Source organism: Platichthys flesus, chromosome 15 (genome assembly GCF_949316205.1).
Source record: "Platichthys flesus chromosome 15, fPlaFle2.1, whole genome shotgun sequence".
Classification (NCBI taxonomy): Eukaryota; Metazoa; Chordata; class Actinopteri; order Pleuronectiformes; family Pleuronectidae; genus Platichthys; species Platichthys flesus.
In genome coordinates this window covers 6,435,958-6,456,814 of record NC_084959.1, presented here as the reverse complement: position 1 = coordinate 6,456,814, position 20,857 = coordinate 6,435,958, and the positions used below count along the sequence as shown (strand labels likewise).

General features: G+C 43.4%; 1 protein-coding gene across 2 annotated transcripts in view; it reads right to left on the bottom strand.

Annotated features, from left to right (window-relative positions):
• The window catches only part of stard13a (StAR related lipid transfer domain containing 13a), a 47,525-nt gene that overhangs the window by 23,576 nt on the left and 3,092 nt on the right, over positions 1 to 20,857 (bottom strand). Inside the window, exons 2-4 of one of the 2 annotated variants that reach the window (XM_062406217.1) lie at positions 18,954 to 19,088; positions 14,903 to 15,082; positions 11,252 to 11,282 (exon numbers count right to left, since the gene is read on the bottom strand). In XM_062406217.1, the coding sequence (XP_062262201.1) occupies positions 11,252 to 11,282; positions 14,903 to 15,082; positions 18,954 to 19,088 (346 nt within the window). Of the gene's footprint in view, positions 1 to 744; positions 1,220 to 11,251; positions 11,283 to 14,902; positions 15,083 to 18,953; positions 19,089 to 20,857 lie in introns of those variants that run through there. The other variant, XM_062406219.1, reaches the window with a different exon arrangement.

Sequence of the window (20,857 nt, the reverse complement as noted above, 5' to 3'; positions counted from 1 at the left end):
ATGTTGGTCTCTTAATTTGTATAAGAGGATGAAAGAGTGATTCTATTCAAGCGAGGAGACAGCTGCACCTCTCTCTCTCTCTCTCTCCTCTCCTCTCCTCCCTCTGTGACGCAAGGTTGAGAGAGAGAGAGAGAGAGAGAGAGAGAGAGAGAGAGAGAGAGAGAGAGAGAGAGAACGAACGAACAGACGTCTCTAACTCTGCGCAACCAGTCCACGGAGCAAACTGTCTGACCCTGCAAACTTGGCGCATTGGCACGTACTTGCAGGAGCATTTCACGACATGCAGATAATAAATCCATAATCCAAACTGCGTGCTTCTGGACAAAGCAATAAATTTAGACCGTGGAAATACAAACACACGCAGGCCGGCAGCTGAGATCCTGGCTCGACTCCTGCACTGGCTGAACATGCCTGCGCCTTTTTGGACACTAAATTTGACAATGACCTTCCCAAAATATCGGGGAGCGCGCTGCGTGCGCATGGAACTACCCAACACAGAGGCTACATGTCTTTATATGCGTATAGTATCAGTCATCAAAGTTGTTTTGATATAAGCTACATAGGTAAATGGGATCAATAAGTAAACAGTGACCATGCGCAAAATATAAGTATCCCTGTAGTCACGACACGTTTCTGTTTTATTGTACCGCTGTGCCAGTGGTAATAATAATATATGAAGGGCCGGTGTCATATATTCCCCCGCACATTAAACAACTTTCAGTGCCTTGCTTCGGGCTCTCTGACCTGCCAGCCGTCGCTCCCGGACATTCCTCCACAGCAGATCCCAAGCCCGGGACGTGGAGTCCCGCAGCTGCTCGCTGATCGACCGCCGCAGCTGTAGCTTGGCAGACCTCCGCTGGCTTGTCATTGCGGTGCGACCGGGCGCATATTCCCGGACTAACTCAAACCAGAGGGCCGTCCGTCAACGCGTCAATTACGATCCTCCTCCTCGATGACTTAATTCCAAACCGACCGGGCCGGGGACACCGCGCGCTCCCGCCGCCGGGGCTGCTGCGTCCGGGCTGCCGCAATGGTCGTGACCGCTCCAACTGGTAATGAGCTCCGTGCGCGCTGCGTCACCTCCCTGCAGCGGCAGCAGCAGCAGCCGAGGATGAGCTCCGGTTCTGGGGCAAACTACAGAGAAATGCTACCTAGCGTTTCGGTGCATTCGTGTCCAGGCTCCTGTCTGTGGAGCGGAGGCTTAGAAATGTTTCATCACAACTTCTGCATGTGAAGCTGGAGCTCTGACGAGGAGAGCCAGATGTGGGAGGCGGTTCCCCCCCCACTCCCCATGTGCAAGACTCTCTCTCTCTCTCTCACACACATACACACACTGTCTCTCTCACATCCACACACGTTTGTACTCCTATCTTTGTGAGGACACTCCCATTTATACATTCCCAACCCCTTACCCTGACCATCCAAACTAAATGCCTAACCCTTCCTTTAACCTAAACCTAATTCTAACCCTAATTCCAAGTCATAACCCTCAAACATCACATTGAAAAAGTGAAGAACGGTCAGAAATGTCCTCACCTTAAAAAAATGTCCTCCCTCTGTAGGGTCCATATGCTTAAAATGGTCCTCGGAGATATATAAGTACAGGAACACACACACAGCCACCACAGCGAACATTACATTGATAGATTGACAATGATTTTCTCTATTTACAGTAATCTTGCCTCACACGAACCAAAACTTATCTTAAGTCTAACCTTAAATGTAATGTTTTACTGCATGGGGACTAGATTTTTGCCCCTTACTCTAACCCTAACCTAAACCTATAGTTCTAACCCTAAAACCACGTCTTAACCCTGAAACAGCTCATTGAAAGTGATGACTGGTCAAACTGTCCCCACTCCGCAAGTTCTAGTCTAAAAACGGTCCTCACTAAGAAATCTGTTCAAGTACACACAAAACACACATCTTCTCCAAGTCCCAAACCAACCCACCCACCCGGACAAGGATCTCTTTCAATCCCCTGACACACACACACACACACACACACAAACACACACACACACACACACACAGTCATGCCACACACTCACAACATGCAACAGAGTCCTGTTGCCAGGAAAAGCTTTTCCTTCACATCTCCACTCAGCAGCTGTACACAATGTACCAACACACATGTTTGACATTATCTATTTACCGGGTAATACCTGGGAGTATTTTTCCATATTGTTTGCCCATTTTTTCAATTGATAAATTTGTGAAAATCTTTAAAAATAGACAACTTAACAAATCTAATGTCATAAGCCAATATTTCTGCAATTTACCATGAGCGAATCCTCAAATCTTCATCATTTGAACGTGTCTATATTGCCAAAGAAAATAGAAAAACCAAAATCCTAAAAAATCCCCAAATCCTTCAGAATCCATCAGTGTATTAGCTGATTTCATTCTGCATTACTACATGTGTCTGGAGATGTGAGTGCAGCTTGATAAAGTGCGAGTGTATATGCACCGGTCTGCCTAACAACCTAAAGTGAAAGTGCATAAACTGGTGTCATCCCGGGAATGCCAGGCAGAGTGATGGGACCGGCCGGGCCGCTCTTCAGCTGCCGTCTGCCTGACAGCGTCGGACGTCCTGTTTGTGGTGTTGAGTTCCAGGTCAGCAGGGATCCATGAGCAGAGACCTGATTCAACATTTCAGCCTGTAGAGACGCGTTTGACATCCCGAGCAGTCAGCAGAATGCAGCGGAGGTTATCTGGACACTGAATGACACTTCTACTCGCTGGCGTTTACCTGACAGCCATAGATTCAGAGCTAGTTCAACTATTGGGGATGAACAAGATTTGCTCTTCATAGAAAATGTGAAATCGGCAGTCAGGTCTGATTCCCCATCAAATTATACAGCAAACATGCTGAAGGGAGAATGTAATGGAGTCTGGAGGTCATGGCCCGACTTCTCCTGCCTGCTCTGCAGTGACCTGGTGTCCAATAACAGAGTAGCTGTGGAGAGAACCAGTGATGTATGTATATTCCTGCATCGCACTGCAGAGACAAGGGGGAGATCCATGGCTGGCACTGGCAGTCGGCCATAGTGAGAGGTAAAGAATGTACAATGACAAGTTGAGGAGGAGGGATCGAGGAAAGAAGGAGGTGATGGGAGGCTACAAGACGAATAACACGTCAGACATCAGAGTGGGATCAGAAGAAGAAGAAACCTTGTTCAATGATGGAATGTCGATTAAAATGACTGTGTTATGTATTAATTAAGTAAGTTTCAGTAAATGATTGATGTGCTTCTGTTAAAAAATGCTGCTTGCAGATAAGTAGAGAGATATCCTGCCTCTTTCTATTTAATACAGATTTAGCTTTGAATTCATGTTTAATATATGTATAGAGTATGTTTTTAATAATGTTATACTGCTACGTCTTGGAGCGTTATAGCGATGGGAGCAAAAAGTAAGCGAATGCATGTGCATCCAGTTTGCATATAGTACACATGCTATATAGTGAACTCTCTGTGCAAATGCAGTCATGTGTAGTCCACAGGATTAAGGGATGAACATTATCACAGCTAACTAAAAGCACAACTGTGTTATAATCAGAAGATTAGGAACCACCGACATTTTCTCTGAAATCCTAACGTACGTTTACTGCTGATATCGAGTTCTCAGGGAGATTTTTTGAGGAGAGTTGATTCACAACTGCAAAGAGGCCAGAACACATCTGCTGCGTCGTCGTTTTAAGTAAAAATCTAAAATCTTCGGTTGAGTCGACCACTGAGGAACAAGCACGCTCCCTGATTGGTCCTTTTCTATGTTTCTGTTTTCGAGAGAGAACTGCCTGTTGGTTCAGGGAGAGGTCTGTGGGTAATGTGTGTCACTACAAGACCCTCTTACACATGATTGTAGAGTGCAGGAAAATCCTCAAATAAATTCTACTAATCACAAAAACTAAAATCACGTTTTATTTTCTGTAAATCTTTAGAAACCATAAATGAAATGGACGACATTCAGCGCCCTAAAAGTGACGCCAAATCATCTCAATTGCCCCCCTGGTGGCTGGCAGCAGTATTGGTAATAAGCCCTGCTCCTTCTCCATGTTAGTGGATGGGACATGGACCAAACAGAAAGTATAAGTACAACTTTTCTTTCATTTTAGATAGTTCTTATCACACTGATGTTTGTCAAACTATTCACTCTTTCCAGTAAGTTTTGCTTTAACTAGTTATTTGATGTTATAAAATCTTGGTGACACATCATGATTGACACCTGCATCTGGCCCACGATCGGTCAAGTGCATGTGTCGGGGGGGCGTCGACTCAGATCTTGCTCCAAATGACGTCATTGGCTCAAGATGGCAGAGTTCATATTCAGACATGAGAAGTGAAATGTCTGTTTATAATTACCGCCTATGGCACTAACATTGGCAGGCAGTGAGAGATACATGTGTGTGTGCGTGTATGTGTGTGTGTGTGTGTGTGTGTGTGTGTGTGTGTGTGTGTGTGTGTGTGTTTAAGGTGGGACATTGGATGTGTGGAGGATAGAGGTCACAGGTCAGACATTAAACACATTGTAGTAAACATTCTAAACCTCCAGTGCAGTGACTTTGATCTATTTCTCCTCTGTGATGTTACAGGCGTTGATATGTGGAGGTCGAGCTGGTCCTTGAGGTCAACCTCTACTCCGGGCAGACAGAGAGAGAGAGAGAGAGAGAGAGCGAGAGACACCACAGGAACACTGTCTCGCCATCAGCAGCCAATCAAAACACCAATCAAAACACATTCCAAGCCTCAAACAGCCAATCAAAGCAGCACAATGGACTTGTTCTGGACGCACTCGGGATCTGATTCTCAAGAACAAATACACAGCGGAGCACGGGCGTCTCCACGGGGAAGAGTGATTACATTTTTACAGTGGTTATAAAAATGGACAGGGCTGGTTTGGAGAGGACTACTGTTTTCTACGGGAGACTGAAGAGGAGATGGTGAAGCCAGAGGAGGAGGTCGAGTTTCTGCCCCTTCTTCCTGCCTCTAACGCCAGGTCATCTGAGGTTAGGGAATTGTGTAACACCAGCAGAAAGCTGTGTCACAATTCAGAGACGACTCACTGTGTCACTTCAGCGTAACTACACGGTCTCGTTTAGCAGGCTCCTTCAAATGCGTCCTTCCATCTATTCCCAAGACCTGAACATCATCACATCACTCCTAGTCGCTCTACTCTTGTATTTATAATATAATTTTCTCGACATTTGTAATTGAGGATCATATTTAAAATATTGATTCCTTTTTTTGACAAAAAATTATCTTTTCCAGTATTCTCCCTGGTTTTCTTTCACTGAAATTCTCCTGCATTTTGTGATAATATTAATATAAAAACTCACTATAGCTGCATGTGCATGCAAAGTCTGGAGTTGGGAGTTGAGACCAATTAATGATTTAACAGATCACATGATCCCCCTCTCCTCCCGTATTCTAATGTCTGCTCAGCAACCCAGTATCCTTCCCTGACTCTTCCTCCTCCTCTTCATCCCTTCAGCCACTGTCTCTCTGGTCCCTGTCTTCTATTTTCAGCAACACTCAGTCATTCAGGCCAAGCTGCTCAGCTCTCTCGACTTTGCTGTTTGAGCTGGCAACACAAACGCAGACATAACTCCCCCCCCCCGCCCCCTTCACCGTTGTGTCACCTCAACTACAGCTCACTTAAGATCCGGAGGTGCGCTACGATCGCAAACTCACACGCGGAATCCAGAGGTGGAATCCTGTCGATACAACACAAGAACCATGTGTGTTCATCCCGTGAGAGGAAGCTGTGGGGCGCTTGTTACCTGCTGCACTGGGAACCACCAGTCTGCTTAAAGTGGAAAACACCCAGATTAAACGAAACCCCTTGAACAGATGGCACCGTGTGAGCGTGACCTAAATTCCTCGCTTATACTATCTGTTTTTGGTGAGACCCTGAGAGTACGAGTACACACACACACACACACACACGCAGACACACACACACAAACCACCTATGCATACTTATCTTACTGTGTATAGTAATTCCATATGTTGCTCACTTCCTCAAAGTGTATGCAGGATTCAGATAACAACATCTGTTTATGAGTTTACCCATGACCACGCACTTCACCTGCAGCAACCGAATATCAACTGCATGAAAACTGAAAACTTCTATTTTATAAGAAACATTTACGCCTAATAAAGTTAGTTAGTAAACCTAATTTTAAAAAAATAAACGCAGAGAAAATGTGCGCGAGCTGTAAACATGGAAGCTTCAAGAAAACTGTTGCTGATGTTTTTCCTTCAGACGTGATATTGTGAACTTGACCCTTGACCTTTATACATCAGGGACACAAAGTGATTGACAGGTGTAAAAGGTTGGCTTGAAACAGCAAAGAAAGGGAAGGTCGGGGAGCGGAGGACAGGAAATGATGAGGATGAGAAAAAAATGGTGTCTCTAGAGATCAGAAAGGAGACCACGCAAGGAGAGACGCAGAGTGAAGCCACACAGACGTAAAGTCGTTTTTGTTGAAAGCAGAATCACGTCTCATTTTCCAGGACGGAGAAACAAATGGAAACAATTTAGATTATTTCTGCCTGACATTTGAGTTTGACTTAAACGCAGCACGGCAGGATGAAGAAATAATACATATTTCCAACATTTTTAGTATCCATGTGCTTCTCATGTGTCATCACAAGACTGAAACGGCAACATCACAGGGAGCAGAAATTATGCACATCTGCTCACACGGGCTGGAACCAATAGTACGAACGTCTCTGTCAATATTTCTGCGCACGCCGTCGAGGAATTTGGAAAAATTCCCCGTGCAGGAGGAAAGTGAGTCAGGAGCTAATTTCGGAGTGTGTGTCCGACACACTTTACACAAACAATAACAACAACTTTCCTTGTCCAGCCTGTGGAGATAAGGCTGTTGACCTTCTCCACCTCCCGTTCAGGAGCCTGGATCACCTATGGCAGGAGAGATGGCTATCGCTCCGACCCGCCTGAGGCCAGAGGACACAAAGCAGAGGTCTCAGCCTAAAGAGCAACAGAGGGGAGATGATACAGATGTGAAATACAAGGAGGCAGGCCCGGGATATGGAAAGCAAACAAAGCCTGAGGTATAAAGTAAATGAGGGAACGATAGTCCTCACATTTGGGGGTTTGAAGAGCTGAGTGCAGGCTGCACACTGTGGTATGGAAGGAGGAAGACCTGGGGCAGGACTGGGAGGGGGGCTGGGGGACAATAGCTAATGGACAAGGAGGAAACTCCACAGGTCATGGGAGCGCAGATCACATGGCGATAGGAGGTCCTGTTTTAAAGGCACTTAGGAGCCATATACATATAGTGAAGCTTGTAGCTGTTAAAACAATCAGTTTTAGATCCTCCCTCCTTCCTCGAGCCTGTTCTCAGTGCTGGTTTAAAGTTTGCAGGACCACACACAAACACACACACGTGTGCTGGTAACACACGCATACGCACTCAGGCATGTGTCGCCATGCACACACAAATACACACGTAGCAGCGGCTCATGTGCACGTGTGTGGTGCTCAAACGCTGCCACACATGACGGGATTTGAATACCTCTCTTATACTGATGAAGTGAACACGGCGGCTATTATCACAAACATAAAGAGTGTATAATGACAGGGGAACATTTAGACTGGAGAGTAATGATTGTAACAAAGTGGAACAGCCCTCACTAGCTACACTTTACTTCACTAGTTGTTCTGCTACTGATGAATCAGTGCATGTTAACCCTTTGGGAACATGGTCGTCCTCTTTGCTGTACTGTGTTGTCTTAGAAAGGCTACTTGCTCCCATGTGACAGTCTGAGTCTGAGCCGCAGCCGCCATGAGGAGGTGGAGCTGGTTGTCTAACGAGACAGTCGGGGGTTCGATTCCCCAGCTCCTCTACGTGCCCCCAAGACACTGAACCCTAGATTTCTCCTGACAGCTGCACTGGCTGTGTGTGAATAATGAGTCATAGAAAAGAGTAGAATGATAAAAGCTCTGCGTAAAGAGGCATTTTATGAATATGCATGTGAACGGGATTTATAAAAGAGTCTGATATTTGCCCAAGGATTTGGTGGAAACAAAACGAGGGGAATCTAATTTGTAGTAATCCCTCCCTGCACATGAAAATTTGGATTATATTCAGGAGGAATGATGACAGCAGGAATCATCATATTTAAGGGCATCTGACATATGGGAGCCAGACTTTTAAACAGTCCTTTAAAATCTTCACAAAAGTCTGTGCTCATTTTTCTTCAGCAAAAATAGCTTGAATGAATCGAGTCTAACGAAGAACACATTTTAACAGTTTCAACAGTAAATGTGTGTTAAATTGTGGTAATTTTCATTTGTGTTCTTTTTACATAAAGAAAAAATAAGTATCTTGCAGACTGGAATGCAGCAAACAGTCGCAGGAAAACAAATCAAGGTGGAAAACAGACACAGAAAATAGACACAGACAAAAAAGAAATCCCTGTGCAAGGTCGAGTTACAGTTGGAACAGACAGAGGAGACAACAGAGGAGAGAGAGGGAAAAGGGAACAGGCTGAGGTGACGGAAGAGAGAGAGGGAGAGACTGGGACTGAGGCCAGATCCACTTCCAGACTTGTTAAAGCACTGATGCACACTTCTGCAATATTTACCACACACAAACACACACACACGGTAACAATAATGAGTCACCGTCATTAAGTTATAAAGATTTATTGCCTGTTAATTGCTGAGCAGACTGCTTTTCTGTCTGAGGTGTCTTAGTCATAACACGAAGTGGCAGTGGTAAAAATAAACAATCTCTTACACACACACACATACACACATGTAAACACACACAGGCGTACGCAAACACACACTGTAACGTTGGACAATTTTAACACAACTCAAAAGAAAACGTCAAGGACGTAAAAGCTGAAACGAGCGGAAATATTTTTGCTGAATGTCGGCAGGACGCTGCTTCTATAGAAGTGTGTGTCAGAAGTTGGGAGCAGCCATAGATCAGCTGAATCCCTCCAGTCAGACATATTAAAAACATATTACCGACATGCAAGGGACACGCTAAAAGGATTGGCGGGGCCAGGGGTCAAGATTACCCGCAGCCTCCCGAGCCCTTTCCAATAACATGTAAATTCTGATGGATTATATGTTATTTTATAATCCTGGAGTTCTGTGGAGATGTCGGGAATGTCTGTCGTGTGTGTCTGGTTCACGCCAAGGTCATATGTAGCTTAGCAGCCGCTCTAAAATAGCTGCACACATCTAAAATATCCTTGAGTGGTCATGTTTACCAGCAGCAGTAGTGTGTGGTGTGCTCCTCCTCGTCTGGAGCAGGCCCGTCTGAAGACAAGCGGTTTATAGAATAAACAGCTGGAATCACACTGGATTTAAAGGCCATGTGGAATAAACGGCATGAATGGAGTTTTATTCAGATAGAGAATAAACTCCTTAAATTGTCATAGTCGTCACAATGACTGTTTTATCTGAGAGACACATGAATCCTGCAGTTGTCTGGTCTGTTGTATCTTTGCTGGTGTGGTAAGAGGAAACATTTGTCCTTTGTCACTGCTAGGATTTTATATGAGGAATAATACAGATGTTATTATTCTGTTTAGGATAATATTGAGGGCAAACTAGACTGTCATCGTCTTTTTTTAAATGTGCAACACGAGGATGTGACCACAAAGATTGAGAGATGGTTGAAATGCAAATAAATTTGAGATCAAGCAAAGCTCTTAAGCATCTAGACAAAATTACACAGAGAAAAAAACAAAATGTATTTCATCTTTGCAGGGATTTTCCTCAGCGGCTTGAGGGCAGATGTATTTCAAACCAAACACAGTCTTGGTATGTTTTCCCTTTCACACGCACACACAAACAGATGCCATCAGTAAAAATAAAAACATGTGGTGTGTTTGATTAGAAACATTCAGTCAGATAAGGATGAGACAACCCCAAGCAGAAAACAGGTATGAACTCCAGTTGTTGTGGGAGGAATTCCCTGTTTATCTGGCAGGGAGCAGGGTGAATGTCAACTATGTGAGTTCAGATATGTGCACATCATATCTCGTCGCTTTGCAGCGGAGACTCAGACCACACAGGCCGACAAACACGGTCTGATTAGACTGTGTTTCTGTCAAACAGCCAAAGTGTTTCCTCGTATCAGAGGAGAAAATAAACCCGCTCAAGTGAGAAAACAAACCTGAGGCATGAAGGCACAAACAATGAAACTAATCTACACTCCTCCCTCAGCGCTGTCGTGTTTGGATGAAGTGTTTCTTACACACACACACACACACAGACACACACACTCTCTCTCTCATCGTATGCCACTGACGGCATCACCTCTAACCTCCCAGCAGCCTCTGGGGCCTCATTACCCCCCGCTGCACCTCTCCTCCACGGACAGTAATGTGACCCCCTGGTGATGGTGGCAACACCGGAGACACCTAAACTGTAACAACACACACACACACACACACACACAATCACATACACACACTCACATGCAAGCACAGGGATGTGCAGCCTCACACACATATACAGACAAAACATACCAAAATAAACAATCACGCTGTGCAGGGAACGCAACCCTGTCGCCGAGACATCTCCCCGGTTTGCTTGACTAACTACAGTCGCCATGACGCCTGTGCACGTCAATCAAAAGGGACACACTCAGAGGATAAGAGATATGGACGAGGGTCAGAGTTGGACTCATTAATCATCTGCTCTCGACTCTCGTATCACCGACTCCCGAAACTCGAGTCCGAGAGGCAAAAGAGAGAAAAGACGGAATTTTGAGACCGAAGACAAAAATAAAGTGAATGTCCCCTTTAATAGAACAGACGTAATGAATTAGAAAAAATGTTTTTGTTCTGGTGGAGGAGACAATGAGATGTGTGTGTGATCACATGACAAATAAACTCATCGCAAAGTTTGTGTGTCTTTTTGTATAGACTCTCTTAAATATCTGTGTTTATACACCTGAGTATGCACATGTTGTGTATGTGTACAAGCAAGGCCCTGAGTGTGTGTGTGTGTCTGTGTGCGTGCGTGTGTCTGAATGTGTGTTTGTGGGTGTGTGTGTGTGTGTGTATTATTGCTGAAAACTACTTCTGGGTGGTGGAGGTTTGATGTAAAGGCTAGAAATCCTGTGGGAGACATTCCCAGAAGTCCAGTTTTATCCCGATACCGAAAGAACACAACCCCCCAAATACACACACACACCCAAATACACAGCCACACATACCCACAAGTGCACACTTTCACTTCAGGGTTATCGTACCTGCTGATCCGCTGGTGATCCTTGAAGCGGCCTGAAATGACAATAAACAGAGAGTAAGAGAGAAGTATAGGAGAACCACAAGAAAAACAACTAAACAAATACTAACACTGCTCATAGAGACTCCAGCTCCGGAGAATGTAAACTCAATATTATCCAAAGACAATGAATCAGTTTCCCTGAATCACAGCAGCGCTGGGAAAATGACCCAGATTCTACATCTGCCAACAGAAACAGATTCCATGAGAGTTTATGCCATTCGATCTTATGAAAACTAATTCTTATTTATTGAATATTAACCTGACTTAGTGTAATCAACCGGAAATAATACAAGTGAAGAATGTCTTGTTTCCTTTGATGACTCTGCAACTTGAACCACAATGTATGATGAAATTAAATTAGAGGGTATTGGAGAGGATGTGTGTGTGTGTGTGTGTGTGTGTGTGTGTGTATGTGTTTGTGTGTTTGTGTGTGTGTGTATGTATGTGTGTTAGTGTGTGAGAGTGAGAGAGTGTGAGCACCTGGTTTGGAGAGAGAAGGAGAAAACAGGACATGACAGAAAAGGTCATGAAAATAGATCATAAATAATAGATGAAAGTATGTGATGTAAAAAACAAAACAAGGGTAGAGTAAAAAAAAGAGTTAAGATAAAAGTAAGGTTTAAAACCAGTAATGGCAAAATCCAGTAGCAAAAACAAAAACCACAAGACTTAAAACTCCAGTTGCTAGAATATTAACACAGGAAATTAAAGCTTAGACACAAATCGTGAAGAGCACATTACAAACACACACAGACACTTAAAAAGTCCCAGAATCCACAGGAAATGACAAAGATCAAGTAACTTAATGACCCAGATTAATTTCCTAAACAGGGTATGAAACATGATCCTGACACAGCTACAGTCTCCTGCCTGCCGCCGCTGTCACAGGGAAAAAAACCACATCCCTTTGAAGACGCTGGGATTTAACAAATGATCCACCTGCAGGTTCGGGAAACTCGTGCAACATTCTCCTGGGTTTTCCACAACTTTTAAAGGTAAATTCATAATATTTAAGTTATCGTTGAAAATCAAGTCTGACAACTCAATAGTTATTCTCTAAATAGCAGGGAATGAAAAATAACTTACCCTCAAATATTCCTTCTCCTGAAACCACCTCATAATAAACTCTCTATGGAAAGAAACCTTGAGTGTAAGTGAGCTGTATTTAAAAGTATCCAACTACTTTAGCAGTGCTGACTTGTTCTGAGGGTGAAAACTCATCTGCCCAGTTTAATAAGGAGGCTTGGGAAACTTCTTGACCTGGGAAAAGAAGAAAAAGGGAGATTTTTCTTTGACATCCTAATTTGAGTCAGTAGAAAAACTCCCCAGTCTGTCAGTTCCTGTTACTGTCTTGATTTCAGAATCGCTCCTCTTGCACGTCTCGCCTGCACATCCCACTGAAAGCCTGATGCTGGACCAACACAAGCTCAAGGCCGGGTGGATTATTATAAAAACACATCATCTTCCTAATCACCAGAGTAACAACAAGACTTTCTGTGCACAGGACGGAAATATGACACAAATATATATATTTTTTAATAATGAATAACAACAACTTATCAAAATTCAGAGCTGAGAATCAATCACATATCTTAGTGTGTGAGTATGTGTGTTTTTGTGTGTGTGTGTGTGTGTGTCCATGTCAGTTTGGACAGCTGTGCCTTATCAGTCACGCTGAGGCGAAAGTAAACCCACTCCTTAACATCAGTCTGATCCCATGGCCCCTGCTGCTCTCACCACCTACCTACACACACACATGCACACACACACAAGCGCACAGACACACAAACACACACACACACACATTATATTCTGCAGAGACTAGCCATCTCTTGTGGAGGCAGAACAATGAGCCTTGAACTGCACTGCTACAGAACTTTAAATATCATGTTTGGCCAAACTAGTATTTTTAAGATTACTTTCAAAATTTACTTTAAAGTAAACATGAACAATAATTCTTAAAGCAGTTAGCAGCTTCTGAGTTCACAGGCCAGCAGATGCAAATCCAACACAAGTGAGCAAATCCGTGTTGATGACAACCTTGATTCTGGATTCATTGATGAAAACCCTGTTTCTCAGTTCAGTTCCAGAGTCTCTTCACTCTTGATGAAAGAGGGTTGTTGGACTTTTGAACCGCGCGGTGGTTTATTGATGGTGCTGTTCGTCATGTTCCGCGCTGCTGACTCAGAGAGACGTGACCTTGCATCCAGCTGGAGGGAGCAGAGCTGCCTCATCCTTTTTCTTTCACCTCATTTACACAACAGCGGGAAACATGCAGAGCGAATGGGAAAGCCCACAGAGAGGGAGGAGGATGACCGAGTGCAGGGAGGGTTATTTATAGGAAACAGTCAAAAGAGAAAGTGAAGAACACGTTTTTCTCTCCTGGTAAGAGTGTCTGGTTGAAATACATAAACTATGCTGAGGCAGCGCAAAGATAGAACAAGGGAAACAATATGAATTTCAAAATGAAAAGTCATCCATCCCTTCTCTAATAATGCTAACTCATAATGCTTTATGCCACATGTGTCATGTATATCATATGATGACGATTGAATATCAAGATCATTTCTCACAAGTTATTAGTTGCATGAGTTAATGCCCTGCTACACTGACTTCTTTGTGACTTCATCACAACATCACTTATAATAAGACATCATGTGATGGGAAATCATTTCATGATCAATATACACATTAGAATGTCTCTATTATTAGAGGAGATATCTTGATAATTGAACCTGTTTGTTTTGGCCTTGACTGATCAGCTCCTAAAGTTAATCATCTGGATATAACCTCCAAAGTAATATTCCCCCCCACGTTTGGTGAAAATCCATCAGTGAATTGTTCTGTTATTCTGTACATACACAGACATATAGGGTTTAAAAAAACAACACCCCTTTGATTCTGAAGCAGTTTGTCTCAACATAGCTGAGTCATGGTCACGATGACACAGCACAAATCAGGTCTGAGCCTTCAGAGTTCAGACTATTTCAAATGGAGCTTGGTAGAAAAATCTGAACTTCACACAGTTAAACACATGTCAATCAGATGTGGTTGATATGAATCTCCTGTTAGAAAGTGTTGTTGTTTATCTCCAAACCAGCGTGTAAACAGTTTATAAAGACGTGGTGAGGCCAGAGTCAGCAGCAGGGACGTCTACATGTTAGAGTGAAATCTGTATGATGATCAAACTGAGACACATGTTACATCCTTTAAGGTTTTTTAGGGCAACTGCATGCTTATTCTGTGTTATTATTCTGGGCCCTACACAACATGTCCTTGTGTGTTGTTTGTTGCACAATGTGTTGTTCTGCTCTAACACTTTGGCACAAGAAAAGTTTCCCCATGGGGACGATAAAGGATATTTGATTTGATTTGAACTCAGAGACATTATTCCTATTTGTGAGTGTTAAACTTGATGTTATTATCTGTTGGAGAGGAAACAGTGAACAGACGCCTCTTAGCATCTGTGATTTAACAAAGAAATCAAGTCACAAACTGATACACAACTGATTCTGAGCATGAAACCAGTCGTTGCCGTTAAGAGTCTCTGGCATGAACATGAACAGCTGGTCCCAACACAAAAACACACACAGAGAAACACCGTCTGGCTCACCCTGGCCCGTCGAGCGTCGAGGTGAGTGGGGGACGAGAGGGACGAGCGGGTCAGGGGCCTGCTGCGGGTCAAAGGTCGTGAGCGCCGTCTCGTCAGCGGCTCACATCTGTCTGGAGACCTGCAGCTTCCCTGATCCTGACTCTGGGCTTGGCTCGCCGTCCTGGCCACAGCAGGGGCACCCTGGGAGGACAGAGAAGACGGACAGTCAAGAGGAGGACACAGAGAAGGTGCAGCATAAAACCATTATTGATCTTGGAAACAGCTCCAATCGAGAGCGTTTCTGGAGGCATGATCCTCCCACACTCGGAGATATAAAGAGTATGGATGATTTATTTTCACTCATTTTAAGAAACTGTCGCACTCTCTGTCCAGTCTTCTCTTCTGTTCACTTGTTTACTTGTGTTATTTGCAGTTTGTGTCTCACGTCTCAACCGGTACTGTCATTTCTCACTGCAGCTTGTGTAACCGAGGAGTGTTCCAAGATAAAGACGCTGCTGATGATGTGTCTTTTCCCGTCCGTCATCGAGAAAAATAACCTTGTCTGGGACCCTCCTCATCTTCATCTTCATCTTCACTTATTAAAACACTGGAAAGTCCATGAGGGACTGTACCACTTGAGGGCTTCCCGCTTTTCCCTCCTGTCCGTTCCCCTCCCGTCCAACATTGAGCTTAAGACATGGATGTGTGTGCAAATGGGAGTTTGTGTGGGTGTGTGTGTGTGTGTGTGTGTGTGTGTGTGACTGAAAGTACAAGGAGAAATGGCATTATTGTCCACAAATGCACAGAGAGACACAATTCCCCTTCATCACAACACACAATGCTTGCTTGTGTAGAAAATTCCCTTTCTGACCTCGAAGATCCTTTCCATCACAGAGAGGGCGCGATGCCGTCGCTAATTTCCCAACAGTGTGGTCACAGTCAGATAACAGCATCAAGGACTGTGTCCGCTGCACAAAGGAGCCACAGTTCAAACCCAAAGTTGGTCAACGTCTCATCTGAACTGTACTTTCACATTCGTTATTATAAATTACAGTGAGTTTTTTGTTAAATGTGGGAATTCTCTTTTTTTCTAATGGGAACAATAGAGATGAGGAGTCTGTAGCTATAGTCCTATTGTTTGTACTTATACATGTGTGGTGCTTTGAGCCAAATCTATGGGAACATCCGCTCAAAGCTGAGGCTATAACATGGGATAATTTTTTCCTGTATAATGTATGTTCAATATTATAGCCTGCATTATTTTGAAATGACACACTGTTGCGGGTACTGGTCTGTTTTGTGTGTTTTTGTTGTTTGATTATTTGTGTGTTTCTGTTTTCCTTCCCTTTTTGTCTGTGCGTGTTTGGAAAAAGGGCATTTGGGTAATTTTGTGAGTCATATGTGGGAGCAAAATGAATGAGAACTTGACATGACAAAAAAAGGAGGATGCTGATGATAGCAGGTTTGAGTTACCTCACATTTCCCAATAAGCCCTAATCACAGAGTAGAGCTGAGGCTGATGGGAAATTTGCTCAGCACTGAGACTTGTGCCAATACATTTGTGCCATACAAATGTATTGGCACAAGATTTACTTCTTCTACCTCTGAATCAAAAACATGCTTTTACCCCTTATGTGTTACATTTTGGTGCTACAGCTCCATCGGCCCCAATTCCCTCTGGATGTGTAAGTTCTCTCTATATGTGAAATTTTGTGGTACCAAACAAACATTACGTGATCACTAAAGCTTTTAAGTATACCAAGGGAGTGAAGAATATGCGGGACACTTTCATGGTGATCCCTCCATTATAGAGTCAAATATTTCACTTAATACCACAATTGTGTATATCCTGTACCAGGGGAAACCCCCGATGAGTGCAAGGATTCACTGTCTGGGAACCGCGGCAGTTGTGAAGACGTGTCAGAGGATGCCGACAGACGTCCATCCAGCTAAAAATATCCCTAAAATCCCCTAGACTCAAAAATAGAATTATTGGCTGGTTTTCTTGAATATAATTTGCAGAATTGAGCCTGTGGTTAAATGATAATATCTGTTCAGAGTATAGTGGCTGAGGAAAGAATGAGGAGATAATCAGATTAAACATTTTAGAGGGAACATGAATATTTCAGGTTTTTTTTCTATGTTTAGCTAGAGACAGAAAGTTCAGTTATAGGACGGCACAGTGGATGAATAGACTGCTAAGAGAAGCTATGATTCATATGAAGTTCATTTCTTTTTTTAAATTCAACCAAATCTGAATTTTTTATGACTCTTCACCCACATCAACACATTCATGTTTTGGGCTGAGGACATTTAATATTAATTACCCTGTAGATATTTTACATATTTGGGATGAACGGTCTCGCTGCTCCTCTTCTCCTCTGAACATTATTATTGAATTCTCTCCTTTATCGATCATCTTATTGTGCTGCATTGTGTATTTTACCTCGAAAGGTCACTGCAGGTCGTCTAAACTTTCTGCAAATAAAATTTACTTAAGAGTCACATAAAATTACTGTACACATAATGGGACACACTGAGCTAAACATGTCTGTTTTATGGTCGTTTCTCCCGACGTGCCAGACGGTTTGATTGAGATTAGCCTGATTAAATGCAGCTTTTTTATAAGAATTCCTAAACTTCTGTGCTTTCGGTTTAAGAGCTGTTTGAGGTTACTAGATTTACTCTGGGTAAGCGTAATGAGGCAGCTGGAATGCCCTGGGAGAGGAGAACAGGGGAGTGCAGCACAGACACACATCTACAGACTGTTCCACCTCCAGAAAATCATGTTAAATGCACCTTTAAAACAAGGATGTGCGGGAATAGGCTGAGCGCTCGTCCTCTGTGGTCTCTGAGGGGGATTGGTGCAGTCTCCAGATGGACGCCAGACAAATCAGAAAGTACCTGATTCATGAGGGGGAGCTAATGGCAGAAAAACAACAGGCCTGGAAACTGTCCAAACTATTATTCTTAATGAATCCAGCCCATAGGAGAGACTGCCAACCTGGCAACCCATTCCCCTGAGTAGGCTCTCTGTCCACCATGTGTGTGGTTCCCTGTATGACTTCATGGTTAAGCTGCTTGAGTGTGTGTGGCCACGAATAGTGTGAAGTAAAGTTTTACTGAACACATCTGAAGGTAACAGCATTCCATAACTTTAATAAGATTCTTATAAGGTCTCATGAAAATCTGTATAAGTCAAGTCGTGTTAAATTAAATCAAATTCAATACAAATGGTATCCTCTGTTAAAACCCAGTGAGAGCCAACCTTCAGACAACCATTATTAACCGTCTAAACTCAAGATTGTGTTTCTTTAAGAGGTGAGTCTGACTTGTCTAGTTTGTTTGTTTGTGAAGAGGATTAGATAAAATCTACCAGACGTAATACTAGAAAACCAGACAAAACTAGGTGGAAGGATGTGATATGAGTCAGGAATGAAACCATTCAAGTTTTTGGGGCAGATCCAGGTTATACTTTCCTTTTCTTTAAAATGTTTTGATTTAGTTTTGCTACGTTTTAACTGATTTCTCAAAAAGAAAACTTAATTGAGGGGTAAAAGCAGGAACATTTAGGGAACTGATGTGTATTTCTGTGCCATCTGGTGCAGATCAAAATCAAAATCAAGGGAATCTAAATGTGGTCTCATTAAGGGACTGTTGGGCCTTGGCCGAGATGCGTGTTCTCTATTATGCACCATTCAACTTTATGATAACTTTATAAAAAAGTTCTAAATCATATTAAAATGTGCATAATTGAGTTGAATGTTTGGGATCTGAACTGAAAATCAGATGCAACTTTAAAATGATTTTTTCTTTCTCTCGTTTTTCAAACAAATGTCCATTTGATGATGTCTTGTTCAGCAAATTAAACAGAACTTCTTGAAGAAAGTATCTCTGCATAAAATATCATTCTGCATTAATTCTTCTACAGTTTCTACAACTCTTCATCCAGAACTACAGTTTCAGATTGTAAAAAACTCCCTATGTCAACTTTGGTCTGTTCATTTTCTTTCACCCTTTTAGCTCCTGTCGATTTGTTTGTTTAACGTCTGATCATCTGAGCTTCACTCACCGCGGCGCTCTGCTGCTCCTGCTCAGCTCTGGTCTCATCCGGTCGGGAGGAATCAGCCCTTTGGATGTCCTGGTTCTCCTCATTGAGCCGAACCAACTTGTTCATCAGCAGCTTCATGGAGTCACAAGCAGCAGCCTAGAAACACGCGGGTTGAAAAGACATAAACGCAGGTAAATGTGGCTCATGGGGCAAACTCCAGGGTTAACGTTCCACTGGGGCCTTTCATTGAAGCTGCCCCCCCCCCCCGACACACACACACACACACACACACACTCCTCATCCACCTACTCCACCCATCCGTGCTTTTTCAGTACACAGAGTGAACCCCACATGATGGAGGAAGTGACGCCTTCTTAATGAGAATATTGCAGGGTGAAGACGACAGAGGAGAAATATGTGTAAAGACAGTTGCTGGCAGGGAATAAGCTGCTTTTGCTGCATCTAAAAACAGCAACTTGCCCAACGCATGTCACGTAAATGTGTTGTATTTATCCGTATCCCAGTTGTACACGTACCTAAACCCTGGCTTTCCCTCTCTTTTCCTGTCCACCCATTGGTCATCGGCTCTGACTGAGACACTTGTTCGCTGGGCTTCCAGGAAATGAACAAACCGCTTTGTTTCTGGGCTCCGCTGCCAATCCCAGAGTCCCAGAGGCTGATAGCACAAATAGGGCCTCTTTGAGGAGCTACAAGTCCCGAAACAGCCCCCTCACTCACACATACACACACACACACACACGCTCTCACACACACAAGTATGTCCTCACCCTCCCACCCACACACACTCGTGCACACAAACACACCCTTCTGTCCACTCCTATTCCCAAACCCATCTTGCTGACCAGTTTAAAAAATGTCTGCAGTAACAGCTTTGGCAGTAAAGCCATTTCCTGTGTGTTGCAGCCCCCACATCTCCAGATTCCTCCACTCACTGGAACACAGAAGGCTGCCTATGTGCACCAGGCGGCTATTTTTACCCTCACTATGAGGGACAGAGCCGGGGCGAGGGGAGACCACGGGGAGTGGAGGCTTTCTGGTGGCACAAGTGACTGCAAACATGAACACACACACGTACACACACAATCACACACACACACAGGGTGGCATGTGAACTGTGCTAATGTGAACCCACATCATTGCATATCCTGACACACATTTGCGCACACTCACTCTTCACAGTGCTCTCAAAGTTCATGAAATGTTAATGGGATCCTGTCTCAAGCATTTACTGACGACCGAGCTCTTAATGCATCACTGGATCTCTGCCACACGACCATTTTATTAGTGAACTGTCTTGGACAGGCTGAGGCACCTATTAGCTTGATACACATCACTATGAATAGCTGAAGAAGGGGCACCACAGTGTGTGCTGCCACTCTGGAGTAAATAATACATAACATTATGTTGTGAAGAGGAGAGGAAACACGGAAAATGATATGTGAAATTATCTCAGGGTCATTTTGCCTCAGTTGAATCCAGAGGAATTCATATGCAATGTATTTTTTATTTCACATTCTTTCTATGGACCCAGCAAGGCCCAACAGTCCATGTTGATTCAGCCAAATTGCTCAAAATTTCACTAACTCAGTTCATGTGCCTGACTTTTTTCATCAAGATACATAAATTATTAATATTGAGTAGTGAAAATGTTGAAAATCTACCAATATTAAAGAAGAGAAAAAAATCCCAGTCCAAACTTGAGGTTGGATATAAACCAGCTCTCATTCTTTCTTGTCCTTTCAGAGTTATTATATTTATATTATCAGCCTCCACAGCCACGACCACAACAATCAACTGGATCTCAATCATCTAATTGAGAAGGGAAATCGTTCGGATGATTTTCCAAAATCCAGAGAAGCGTGTGGGACATTCCAGCTATCGGGCTAAATATACCAGTAGAAATG